The 13,460-nt window shown below is 43.2% G+C and overlaps 1 protein-coding gene across 2 annotated transcripts in view; it reads left to right on the top strand.

Moving 5' to 3' along the window:
* The window catches only part of OSGEPL1 (O-sialoglycoprotein endopeptidase like 1), a 496,422-nt gene that overhangs the window by 277,624 nt on the left and 205,338 nt on the right, over positions 1-13,460 (top strand). For both annotated transcript variants that reach the window (XM_040440619.1, XM_040440618.1), the window contains exon 4: positions 12,162-12,310. In XM_040440619.1, coding sequence (XP_040296553.1) covers positions 12,162-12,310 — 149 coding nt within the window. The remainder of the gene's footprint in view (positions 1-12,161; positions 12,311-13,460) is intronic.

The raw sequence follows: 13,460 nt of genomic DNA, 5'->3' as shown, positions 1-13,460 counted from the left end.
CAAAAAAGTGAAATTTTGAAATTGTATCTCTATTTTCCATTAAATCTTGTGCAACACCTAAAGGGTTAACAAAGTTTGTAAAATCAGTTTTGAATACCTTGAGGGGTTTCTTAGATGGGGTCACTTTTATGGAGTTTCTACTCTAGGGGTGCATCAGGAGGGCTTCAAATGGGACATGGTGTCAAAAAAACAGTCCAGCAAAATCAGGCTTCCAAAAACCATACGGCGCACCTTTCACTCTACGCCCTGCTGTGTGGCGGTACAGCAGTTTACGGCCACCTATGGGGTGTTTCTGTAAACGGCAGAGTCAGGGCAATAAAGATACAGTCTTGTTTGGCTGTTAACCCTTGCTTTGTTAGTGTAAAAAATGGGTTAAAATGGAAAATTAGGCAAAAAAATGAAATTCTCAAATTTCATCCCCATTTGCCAATAACTCTTGTGCAACACCTAAAGGGTTAACGAAGTTTGTAAAATCAGTTTTGAATACGTTGAGGGGTGTAGTTTATAGAATGGGGTCATTTTTGGGCGGTTTCTATTATGTAAGCCTCGCAAAGTGACTTTAGACCTGTAGTGGTCCCTAAAAATTTGGTTTTTGTAAATTTCAGAAAAATTTCAAGATTTGCTTCTAAACTTCTAAGCCTTGTAACATCCCCAAAAAATAAAATATATTTCCCAAATAAAATATAATTCCCAAAATGCTACAAACATGAAGTAGACATATGGGGAATGTAAAGTCATCACAATTTTTGGGGGTATTACTATGTATTACAGAAGTAGAGAAACTGAAACTTTGAAATTTGCAAATTTTTCAAAACTTTTGGTAAATATGGTATTTTTTTATGTAAAAAAATTAACTTTTTTGACCCAATTTTAGCAGTGTCATGAAGTACAATATGTGACGAAAAAACAATCTCGGAACGGCCTGGGTAAGTCAAAGCGTTTTAAAGTTATCAGCACTTAAAGTGACACTGGTCAGATTTGCAAAAAATGGCCAAGTCCTTAAGGTGAAATAGGGCTGAGTCCTTAAGGGGTTAAATATCGAATACAAAGTTCTGCAGGCTGGAGCGGACATGAGCGTATGTTTGCTGAGTGGTCAGATCACTCAGCAAACATACGCTCATGTCCGCCCCAGCCTGCTGAACTTTGTATTCGATATTTAAGAATAAAGATACTACTTGCAACATCTGGGTGAGTGCCGCTATCTTTTCTTCTACTTTACCGCCATATTGAGTTTTGTTTGGCTGTTAACCCATTTTTTCCAGTACTAAAGTAAGGTTTAAAATGGAAAATTTTCCAAAAAATAGAAATTCCAAAATTGTTTCTCCATCTGCCATTAACTCTTGTGGAACACCTAAAGGGTTAACAACGTTTGTAAACCCAGTTTTGAATACCTTGAGGGGTGTACTTTCTTAGATGGAGTCACTTTTTTGGAATTTCTATTCTAGGGGTGCAACGGGGGGCTTGAAATGGGACACATGGTATAAATAAAACCAGTCCTGCAAAATCTGCCTTCCAAAACCCATATGGCGTTCCCTTCCTTCTATGTCCTCCCGTTTGGCCAAACAGTATTTTAGGACCACATATGGGGTGTTTTTGCAAATTACAGAATCTGGGCAACCCATATTGAGTTTTGGCAGTTAACCCTTGCTTTGTTCCTGGAAAAAATGGATTATATTGGAAAATTTAAAAAAAAAAATCAAAATTCTTAAATTGTATGTCCTTTTTCCATGAAGTGTTGTGGAAGACCTAAAGGGTTAACAAAGTTTGTAAAATCAGTTTTGAATACCTTGAGGGGTGTAGTTTCTAAAATGGGGTCATTTTTGGGTGGTTTCTATTATGTAAGCCTCACAAAGTGACTTCAGACCTGGACTGGTCCATAAAAAGTGGGATTTCGAAAATTTCTGAAAAATTTCAAAATTTGCTTCTAAACTTCTAAGCTATGTAACATCCCCAAAAAATAAAATGGCATTCCTAAAATGATACAAACATGAAGTAGACATATGGGGAATGTAAAGTCATCAAAATTTTTGGGGGTATTACTATGTATTACAGAAGTAGAGAAACTGAAACTTGGAAATTTGCTAATTTTTCCAAATTTTTTGTAAATTTTGTATTTTTTTTATGCAATTTTTTTTTCTTTTGACCCAATTTTAGCAGTGTCATGAAGTACAATATTTGACGAAAAAATAATCTCAGAACGGCCTGGGTAAGTCAAAGCGTTTTAAAGTTATCAGCACTTAAAGTGACACTGGTCAGATTTGCAAAACATGGCCAAGTCCTTAAGATGAAATAGGGCTCCTTAAGGGGTTTAAAAGTGGGTTTTGGAAATTTTCCGAAAAATTTCACGATTTGCTTTTTTCTAAGCCTTCTAACGTCCCCAAAAAATAAAATGTCATTTTCAAAATGATCCAAACATGGAGTAGACACATGAGGAATGTAAAGTAATTACTATTTTTGGAGGTATTACTTTCTATTATAGAAGTAGAGAAATTGAAATTTGCTAATTTTTCCAAATATTTGGTAAATTTGGTATTTTTTTATGACAAAAAATTATTTTTTTAACTCATTTTTTCCACTGTCATGAAGTATGATATGTGATTAGAAAACAATCTCAGAATGGCCTGTATAAGTGAAAGCATTTTAAAGTTATTACCACATAAAGTGACACATGTCAGATTTGCAAAAAAATGGCCTGGGCAGGAAGGTGAAAACAGGCCCGGGTTTGAAGGGGTTAAGTGCTCTCTTTTATGAAATGCTGACAGAATTGCCAGATCAATCCTTTGTTTATCTTCCATGAGAAAAGCTTCATGGTAAAGTCTGTCTTAGGCTACTTTCACACTAGCGTTTTTTGCGGATCCGTCATGGATTTGCAAAAACGCTTCCGTTACCATAATACAACTGCATGCATCCATCATGAACGGATCCAGTTGTATTATGTCTTATATAGCCATGACGGATCCGTTATGAACACCATTGAAAGTCAATAGGGGACGGATCAATTTTCTATTGTGTCAGACAAAACGGATCTGTCCCCATTGACTTGCATTGTGAGTCAGGACAGATCCGTCTTGCTCCGCACCACATCGCAGACAGAAAAATGCTGCTTGCAGCATTATTCTGTCTGCGATAGTGATGCAGCCAAACGCAACCGAATGCATTCTGGTGCACTCCGTTTTGTTCAGTTCAGTTTTGTCCCCATTGACAATGAATGGGGACAAAACTGAAGCCTTTTCTTCCACTATTGAGATCCTATGACGGATTTCAATTGCGGAATTGAAAACGCTAGTGTGAAAGTAGCCTTAAAGGGGTTGTCCCAGAATAAAAAGTAAAAAATCACTGACCACTGTGGTGATGCCAATAGGCACTCCACATGCATAATTCTGGTGAATCTGCACTTCGCAAAAATTCCAAGTTTATTATATCTTAGGACAAATGATCAAAGGGGTATTCTAGGATTTGGATACTGATAACCTATTCTCAGGATAGGTCCTCAATATTAGATCCGTGGAGGGCCGACACCCGGCATCCACATTGATTAGCTCTCAGGGAAGGCAGAGGAAACCATACCGTGGATAAAATCCAAAGCAGCTCATCTCTAATTGACTTGAATAAAAGCTGAGCTGCAGTACCCCGATAAAGCCACTACACAAGGAACAGGACCTTCTGCTTCCAGCTCCATTCACTATACAGTGTCCAACATCAGCAGGTGCTCAAAGCAGCTGCTTAGTGGAGGTTCCAAGTGTTGGACTGGAAATCCCTTAACACAATTTAGAGAGGCCCTTTCACCACTCCTGACATGTCTGTTTTAATAGCTTCATCCATTCCCACGTACTAACAATTCTGGAGCATCTATTCATATGTCTGTATGTTGTCTATTATTTCTACTAGAAGTTATGAATAATTGCTAGCTGTCTGCAGTAAGGGTACAGAGGGATGGTAACCAGTTGGGGGGGGGGGGGGGTTGTACCTGCGCAGTCTGATTGGATAGAGTGAGTCTGTGCATGTACACCCCCCCAACTTGTTACCTCCCCTCTGTACCCTTACTGAAAGCGAATAGCAATTCATTCATAACTTCTAGTAGAAATAACAGAGGAATGGCACAACATACAGCCATAAGAATAGATGCTCTAGAATTGTTATTACATGGGAAATGCTTGAAGCTATTAAAACAGACATGTCAGGAGTGGTGACAGGTCCTCTTTAACCTGTTCCGGACATAGGGCGTACCGGTACGCCCTGATTTCCCGATCCTTAAGGACACAGGGTGTACCGGTACGTCCTATATATTTCCGATCACCGTCGCTTGGCGGGCGGTGATCGGAACCCGGTGCCTGCTCAAATCATTGAGCAGGCACCTTGGCTAAATGTGAGGGGGGGTCCTGTGACCCCCCCCCCCGCGTAGGCGATCGCAGCAAACCGCAGGTCAATTCAGACCTGCGGTTTGCTGCGTTTTCGGTTTATTCGGGTCTCTGGGGACCCGATAACCTGGAACAGGATGGTGATCGGTGGTGTGATAATACACCACCAATCACCATCCTTAGATCCTGAGAGGTGATGGTGCCATCACCTCTCAGGATCGCTCTCATTGGTGGGCTGGGCGGGCGGGAGGTTCAAATCATCGCAGCGCTCCTCTCCTCCTCCTCTTCAGTCTGGAGCCCGAGGAGAGAGGAGCGCTGCACGTGTCTCAGAGCCAGCACCCCCCATCTGTTCAGAGCCCAGGATCCAGCCAGCACCCCATCTGTGCCCCAGCACCCCCAGGTATTTAGGGAAAGGGTAGGGACAAGTTAGATTAGGCAGGGATATTTTGGGAAAGTTAGTTGAAGAAAAAAAAAAAAACTGTTTTGGTTGCATCACCCTAAATTGGGTGTCTGGGGTCCACAGCACAGCTGTGTGACCCTAGACTTCCCAGGGGTGCTGCAGTTTGCCCCCCGGCCCCCCCAAAACTTTTTTGGGGTGCAGGCAGTTTTTTTGTGTGCGTACGCTGACTGTGGCCGACACTCTTAGCGTCCGGCCACTGTTAGCGCATCCCACACCCCACCACTGATCAACTTCGGACGGTTGATCAGCGATTTAAAATTTTTATTTAATTTATTTTCACCTTTTTTCCCCTTTTTTTAGTTAGTCTTTTTTTTTGTCTGTTAGGTTTAGGGTGAGTTCGCGAACACCCTTGCCCCCACACACACGCACACCAAATAAAGATTTACACGCACGCACACACACACGCGCAGACACACACTCCCCTATGGCCCGCCGGATGTTCTCGGCCGAGGAGGCATACGCCCAGCTTGCCTCCGAGTCCGAGAGTCCCAGTGAGGACAAGGATGACCCCACTTTCCTTTTGTCATCCGCGTCCTCCTTATCATCTAGCTATGATGATGAGCCCCCAAGGCGGCGGAGATGCCGCCAGGCGGAGCAAGGGGACCGCCTTGCTAAAGACCCTGTGGCCCACCCTAGTACGAGCAGCTCTGGGGCTCATATTAGTTTTCCGGCCAACCAGTTAAATCCATCGGAGCCCCCTGTCGGTGAACTTGTCTGGTATACCCCAGAGCGTTATGAGCCTGTGATTCCTGATTTTGTAGGCCAATCAGGAATCCAGATTTCTACAGGGAGTGCAGAATTATTAGGCAAGTTGTATTTTTGAGGATTAATTTTATTATTGAACAACAACCATGTTCTCAATGAACCCAAAAAACTCATTAATATCAAAGCTGAATATTTTTGGAAGTAGTTTTTAGTTTGTTTTTAGTTTTAGCTATTTTAGGGGGATATCTGTGTGTGCAGGTGACTATTACTGTGCATAATTATTAGGCAACTTAACAAAAAACAAATATATACCCATTTCAATTATTTATTTTTACCAGTGAAACCAATATAACATCTCAACATTCACAAATATACATTTCTGACATTCAAAAACAAAACAAAAACAAATCAGTGACCAATATAGCCACCTTTCTTTGCAAGGACACTCAAAAGCCTGCCATCCATGGATTCTGTCAGTGTTTTGATCTGTTCACCATCAACATTGCGTGCAGCAGCAACCACAGCCTCCCAGACACTGTTCAGAGAGGTGTACTGTTTTCCCTCCTTGTAAATCTCACATTTGATGATGGACCACAGGTTCTCAATGGGGTTCAGATCAGGTGAACAAGGAGGCCATGTCATTAGATTTTCTTCTTTTATACCCTTTCTTGCCAGCCACGCTGTGGAGTACTTGGACGCGTGTTAGGGAGCATTGTCCTGCATGAAAATCATGTTTTTCTTGAAGGATGCAGACTTCTTCCTGTACCACTGCTTGAAGAAGGTGTCTTCCAGAAACTGGCAGTAGGACTGGGAGTTGAGCTTGACTCCATCCTCAACCCGAAAAGGCCCCACAAGCTCATCTTTGATGATACCAGCCCAAACCAGTACTCCACCTCCACCTTGCTGGCGTCTGAGTCGGACTGGAGCTCTCTGCCCTTTACCAATCCAGCCATGGGCCCATCCATCTGGCCCATCAAGACTCACTCTCATTTCATCAGTCCATAAAACCTTAGAAAAATCTTGAGATATTTCTTGGCCCAGTCTTGACGTTTCAGCTTGTGTGTCTTGTTCAGTGGTGGTCGTCTTTCAGCCTTTCTTACCTTGGCCATGTCTCTGAGTATTGCACACCTTGTGCTTTTGGGCACTCCAGTGATGTTGCAGCTCTGAAATATGGCCAAACTGGTGGCAAGTGGCATCTTGGCAGCTGCACGCTTGACTTTTCTCAGTTCATGGGCAGTTATTTTGCGCCTTGGTTTTTCCACACGCTTCTTGCGACCCTGATGACTATTTTGAATGAAACGCTTGATTGTTCGATGATCACGCTTCAGAAGCTTTGCAATTTTAAGAGTGCTGCATCCCTCTGCAAGATATCTCACTATTTTTGACTTTTCTGAGCCTGTCAAGTCCTTCTTTTGACCCATTTTGCCAAAGGAAAGGAAGTTGCCTAATAATTATGCACACCTAATATAGGGTGTTGATGTCATTAGACCACACCCCTTCTCATTACTGAGATGCACATCACCTAATATGCTTAATTGGTAGTAGGCTTTCGAGCCTATACAGCTTGGAGTAAGACAACATGCATAAAGAGGATGATGTGGTCAAAATACTCATTTGCCTAATAATTCTGCACGCAGTGTACAGTGGGCTTCACTGAATATGACTTTTTTTGTCTTTTTTTCAGTGACCACTTTGTAAATCTAATAGTGGAGCAAACAAACCTGTACGCCCAACAGTTTGTTGCTCAACACCCGGGCTCCTTTTTGGCTAGGCCCAGTGGCTGGACTCCGATCAGTGCAGCCGAGATGAGGACGTTTGGGGCCTCGTGCTGCATATGGGCCTAGTCAAGAAACCTACTGAAGTGGGGACGTCATCTATCAGGCCCCACTTTACAGAACGGCCATGACACGCTCCCGGTTTGAGGCCATCCGGAAATGCCTGCATTATTCAGATAATGCAGCATGCCCCCCCCCCAAGGTGATCCTGCCTATGACCGCCTGTACAAAATCAGGCCGGTCATCAATCACTTTGGGGCCAAATTTGTACAGGCCTATGTACCTGGAAGGGAGGTCGCGGTTGATGAGTCTCTCATTGCTTTCAAGGGGAGACTCCTTTTCCGCCAGTATGTTCCCTCTAAGCGGGCGAGGTATGGCGTGAAGCTGTACAAACTTTGTGAGAGTACCTCAGGGTACACTTACAAGTTTCGTGTGTACGAGGGGCAAGATTCCCGTATTCAACCCCCAGAATGTCCCCCCACTCTGGGTGTTAGCAGGAAACTTGTGTGGGACCTTATGCACCCACTGCTAGATAAGGGTTACCACCTGTACGTGGATAACTTTTATACTAGTATCCCCTTGTTCCAGTCCCTCGCCGCCAGATCCACATCCGCTTGTGGGACCGTGCAGAAAAATCAACGCTGCCTCCCTACCCACCCCCTCCAGGTACCTATCCCCAGGGGTGAGACCTGTGCCCTTATCACTGGAAACCTGTTGCTGGTCAGATATAAAGACAAGAGGGATGTCCTTTTACTGTCCACAATTCATGGTGACGGCATCACCCCTGTCCCTGTGCGAGGTACCGCGGCAACGGTCCTCAAGCCCGATTGTATCGTCGACTACAATCGGTATATGGGAGGAGTTGATCTCTCTGATCTAGTCCTCAAGCCATATAACGCCATGCGCAAAACCCTGGCATGGTACAAAAAAGTTGCGGTCTACTTGGTACAGGTTGCCTTGTACAAATCTTTTGGGCTGTCTCGGAGCGCTGGCAACACAGGGACATTCCTTCAGTTCTTTAAGGCAGTCCTCAAACTCCTGATCTTTTCTGACCGGGAAAGAGCAGGCAGGAGTACCTCGGGAACTGGAGGCGCCTGGATCGTCCCTGGCCAACACTTTCCAGTGTGTGTCACAGGAGGGGGATACGGAAGGACACCACTACTCAATGTGACACGTGCCCCGATCATCCGGGCCTCTGCATTATTGGTTGCTTCAGGGAGTACCACACTTCCATGGAGTACTAAATTTATATCCCAATTTAGCCACTGACAATCGGCTAAAAAACTGGTTCTCAGACTTGAGACACTAAAACTAAAAAAAAAAAAATTCTAAAATATAATTTTGTAAAACTAAAATAAATAAAAAAAATGTAGACATATTAGGTATCGTTGCGTCTGTAATAATCTGCTCTATAAAAATACCCCCCCAACCCCTCAGATGAACACGGTCAAAAAAAAAAAAAAAAGGTGCAAAAAAAAGTTTTTTTTTGTCACCTTACATCACAAATATTGTAATAGCAAGTGATCAAAAAGTCGTATGCCCACCAAAATGGTGCCAATAAAACCGTCCTCTCATCCCGCAAAAAATTAGCCCCTACCTAAGATAATCGGCTAAAAAGTAAAAAAATAATGACTCAGACTATGGAGATACTAAAATGTTTTTTTTTTGTTTATAAAAAGATAATATAGTGTAAAACATAAAAATAAAAAAAATAGACATATTATGTATCGCCGCGTCCGTAAGAATCTGCTCTATAAAAATACCCCCCCAACCCCCCAGATGAACACGGTAAAAAAAAAAAGTGTTTTTTTTGTCACCTTACATTACAAAAAATGTAATAGCAAGCGATCAAAAAGTCAAATGCCCCCCAAAATAGTGCCAGTAAAACCGTCCTCTTATCCCGCAAAAAATGAGCCCTTACCTAAGATAATCGGCTAAAAACAAAAAAATAAATAACTCTTAGACTATGGAGATACTAAAATGTTTTTTTTTGTTTATAAAAAGATAATATAGTGTAAAACATAAATAAATAAAAAAAAGTAGACATATTAGGCATCGCCACGTCCTTAAAAATCTGCTCTATAAAAATACCCCCCCATCCCCTCAGATGAACACGGTAAAAAAATAAAACTAAAAACGGTGCCAAAAAAGCAATTGTTTGTCAAATTTACCATTTTAATCAGTTTTTTCCCCAATAACAAAGTAAGGGTTAACAGCCAAACAAAACTTAATATTTATTACCCTCTTACTGAAGTTTACAGAAACACCCCAAACTGCTGTATGACCAAACGGCAGGGCGCAGAAGGAAAGGAACGCCGTATGGTTTCTGGAAGGCAGATTTTGATGGTCTTTTTTTTTGGGCACCATGTCCCATTTGAAGCCCCCCTGATGCACCCCTAGAGTAAAAACTCAATAAAAGCGACCCCATCTAAGAAACTACACCCCTCAAGGTATCCAAAACTGATTTTACAAACATCGTTAACCCTTTAAGTGTTCCACAAAATTTATTGGCAAATGGACATGAAATTTCAGAATTTCTATTTCTGGTAACCTTGCCTCACAAAAATGTAATATAGAGAAACAAAAAAATCATATGTACCCTAAAAATAGTCCCAACAAAACTGCCACCTTATCCCGTAGTTTCCAAAATGGGGTCACTTTTATGGAGTTTCTACTCTAGGGGTGCATCAGGGGGGCTTCAAATAGGACATGTTGTAAATTATCCAGTCCAGCAAAATCTGCCTTCCAAAAACCATTACGTCGCACCTTTCCCTCTACGCCCTACTGTGTGCCCGTACAGTAGTTTACGGCCACAAATGGGGTGTTTTCTGCAAACTACAGAATCGGGGCAATAAATATAGCATTTTGTTTGGCTGTTAACCCTTGCTTTGTTACTGGAAAAAATGGATTAAAATGAAATTTGAGAATTACAATTATTTGGCAAATTTTCCATCTCCTTTTGCCAATAACCCTTGTGCAACACCTAAAGGGTTAACAAAGTTTGTAAAATCAGTTTTGAATACCTTGAGGGGTGTAGTTTTTTAGATGGGGTCACTTTTATGGAGTTTCTACTCTAGGGGTGCATCAGGGGGGCTTCAAATGGGACATGGTGTAAATTAACCAGTCCAGCAAAATCTGCCTTCCAAAAACCATACGTCGCACCTTTCCCTCTACGCCCTACTGTGTGCCCGTACAGTAGTTTACGGCCACATATGGGGTGTTTTCTGCAAACTACAGAATCGGGGCAATAAATATAGCAATTTGTTTGGCTGTTAACCTTTGCTTTGTTACCGGACGGGCGCTCCTCCTCCTGGTAAGTGACAGGTCTGTGCTATAAGCAATGCGCCGCACAGACCTTTCACTTACCAGTAGGAGGAGCGCCCGGCTGGTCACAGACATCGCAGCTCGCAGGTAAGTATAATGCTTCTAAAAATTGCTAAGTAACCATGGCAACCAGGGCTGCAGTAGCATCCTGGTTGCCATGGTTACCGATCGGAGCCCCAGCGATTAAACTGGGACTCCGATCGGAACTCTCCACTGCCACCAATGATGGGGGAACGTGATTTTAACTAAGGGGGGGAGGGGAGATGTGAGGCCGCACTGGCCACCAATGATGGGGGATTCGGAACGTGATTTTAACTAGGGGGGGGAGAGGTGAGGCCGCACTGGCCACCAATGATGGGGGATTCGAAACGTGATTTTAACTGGGACGGGGGAGAGGGGAGGCCGCACTGGCCACCAATGAATATAATATTGGGGAGGGAGGGGGTCTGCCCCCTCCTGCCTGGCAGCACCTGATCTCTTACAGGGGGCTATGATACGCACAATTAACCCTTTAGTTGCGGCGCCTGAGGGGTTAATTGTGCAGATCACAGCCCCCTGTAAAAGATCGGGTGCTGCCAGGCAGCAGGGGGCAGTCATGTACACAGTTCGTAGGATATTCTAACTTGAAGCGTCCCCATCACTATGGGAACGCCTCTGTGTTAGAATATACTGTCGGATATGAGTTTCACGATCTAACTCAAATCCGATGGTATATTCTAACATAGAGGCGTTCCCATGGTGATGGGGATGCTTCAAGTTAAAATATACCATCGGATTGGAGAAAACTCCGATCCTATGGTATATTAACTCCTGACTTTACATTGAAAGTCAATGGGGGACGGATCCGTTTGAAATTGCACCATTTTGTGTCAACGTCAAACGGATCCGTCCACATTGACTTGCATTGTAAGTCAGGACGGATCCGTTTGGCTCCGCACGGCCAGGCGGACACCAAAACGACTTTTTTTTCATGTCCGTGGATCCTCCAAAAATCAAGGAAGACCCACGGACGAAAAAACGGTCACGGATCACGGACCAACGGAACCCTGTTTTGCGGACCGTGAAAATTTACTGTCGTGTGCATGAGGCCTAAGGAGTTAAGGCTACATGCACATAACCGTTGTTTTTGTCCGCATCCGAGCCGCAGTTTTTGCGGCTTGGATGCGGACCCATTCACTTCAACGGGGCCGCATAAGATGCGAACAGCACTCCGTGTGCTATCCGCATCCGTTGCTCCATTCCGTGGTCCGCAAAAAAAATTTAACCTGTCCTATTCTTCTTCATTTTGCGGACAAGAATAAGCAGTTATATTAATGGCTGTCCGTGCCGTTCCGCAAATTGCGGAACGCACACGGACGCCATCCGTGTTTTGCAGATCCGCAATTTGCAGACCGCAAAACACACAACGGTCGTGTGCATGTAGCCTAATCTGTAGTAGCAATGTTAAATATTTTAAAAAAAATTTTTTTGAAGTAAATAATTTACTGCAATTGTATGCCTCAAATTCTTTTAATGGTGTTTTATAACATTGTTTATCAGGAATACGGAAGGGGATATTGCTTTCCTGTGCAGCTGACATTGCAGCCTCATTTCAACACTCTGTTGCACATCACCTGGTGAAACGTACTCAACGAGCTATTTTCTTCTGCAAGCAAGAAAGACTTTTACCATCTTCAAAAGCTTCATTGGTGAGAACTTAGGATACAGCGGTGTGATAGTGTTAAATGAAAGATGTACCCATGAATCATACTGAATCTTACATCATTTGTATTAATCTGGATTAAAGGGGTTGTCCAGGCTATCCTCAGGATATGTCATTAATATCAGATCGGCACCCGGCACCCGGCACCCCCACCGATAAGCTGTATGAGTGCACATGTGCTGTCTCCCGTTTCTCTTTCTGTCTGCTGCTGCGGTCTATGGTCTTTGGCATAGACCACAGTGGTGAACAGGAAGAGAGAAGGGAGACGTGCGTGCAGTCTCCTCATACATCTGATCGGTGGGGGTGTCGGACTCCCGCCGATCTGATATTGATGACCTATCCTCTGTATCAATAGTAAAAGCCCGGACAACCCCTTTAAGCAGTTTATTGGAATCTGCCACCATGTCTTCTTAAGGGTTATCCGAGTTAGGCCTCTTTCACACTACCGTTTTTTATTTCCGTTTTGTGGGCCGTTTTTTGCGTTCCGTATACGGTCCGTATACGGAGCCATTCATTTCAATGGTTCCGCAAAGAAAACGGAACCATTGAATGTACTCCGTATGCATTCCGTTTCCGTATTTCCGTTTTTCCGTTCCGTTGAAAGATAGAACATGTCCTATTATTGCCTGCAAATCACGTTCCATGGCTCCATTCAAATCAATGGGTCCGCAAAAAAAACGGAACACATACGGAAATACGATGCAGCTCAAGGCAAGGGGAGCATCGGAACAAGGAAATGCTCCAATGCTCCATTCCTACATGGTAAAGGAGTGAAGTGAGCTTATATCCGGGTTCAGGCCTGAACACAGACAACCCCTTTAGGTAGAAAAGAGGGACAGAGAGACTGGTCAAAAAGAGGGATTGTTCCTCCAGAAGAGGGACACTCGAGAAGCATGCTAATTCTATCTTGTACAATGCTGTGCTTCTGTATCTAACTCTATCCTCTACGATACAGTCTACAGTTACTGTATAAAAGATTCTCTTGTATAATACTGCCTACTGAGCTTTGTATATAATCCTATCTTGTATGATGCTGTCTGGTGTGGTGTGTATTTTTTTTTTTTTTTTAACTCATTTTATTAAAAGAAAATGACACAAGTATGGCATACATGTAGCAATGTGATGGCCCACGCAGG

This window comes from Bufo bufo, chromosome 7 (genome assembly GCF_905171765.1).
Source record: "Bufo bufo chromosome 7, aBufBuf1.1, whole genome shotgun sequence".
Lineage (NCBI taxonomy): Eukaryota > Metazoa > Chordata > Amphibia > Anura > Bufonidae > Bufo > Bufo bufo.
This window is presented reverse-complemented; position numbering and strand designations above follow the sequence as displayed.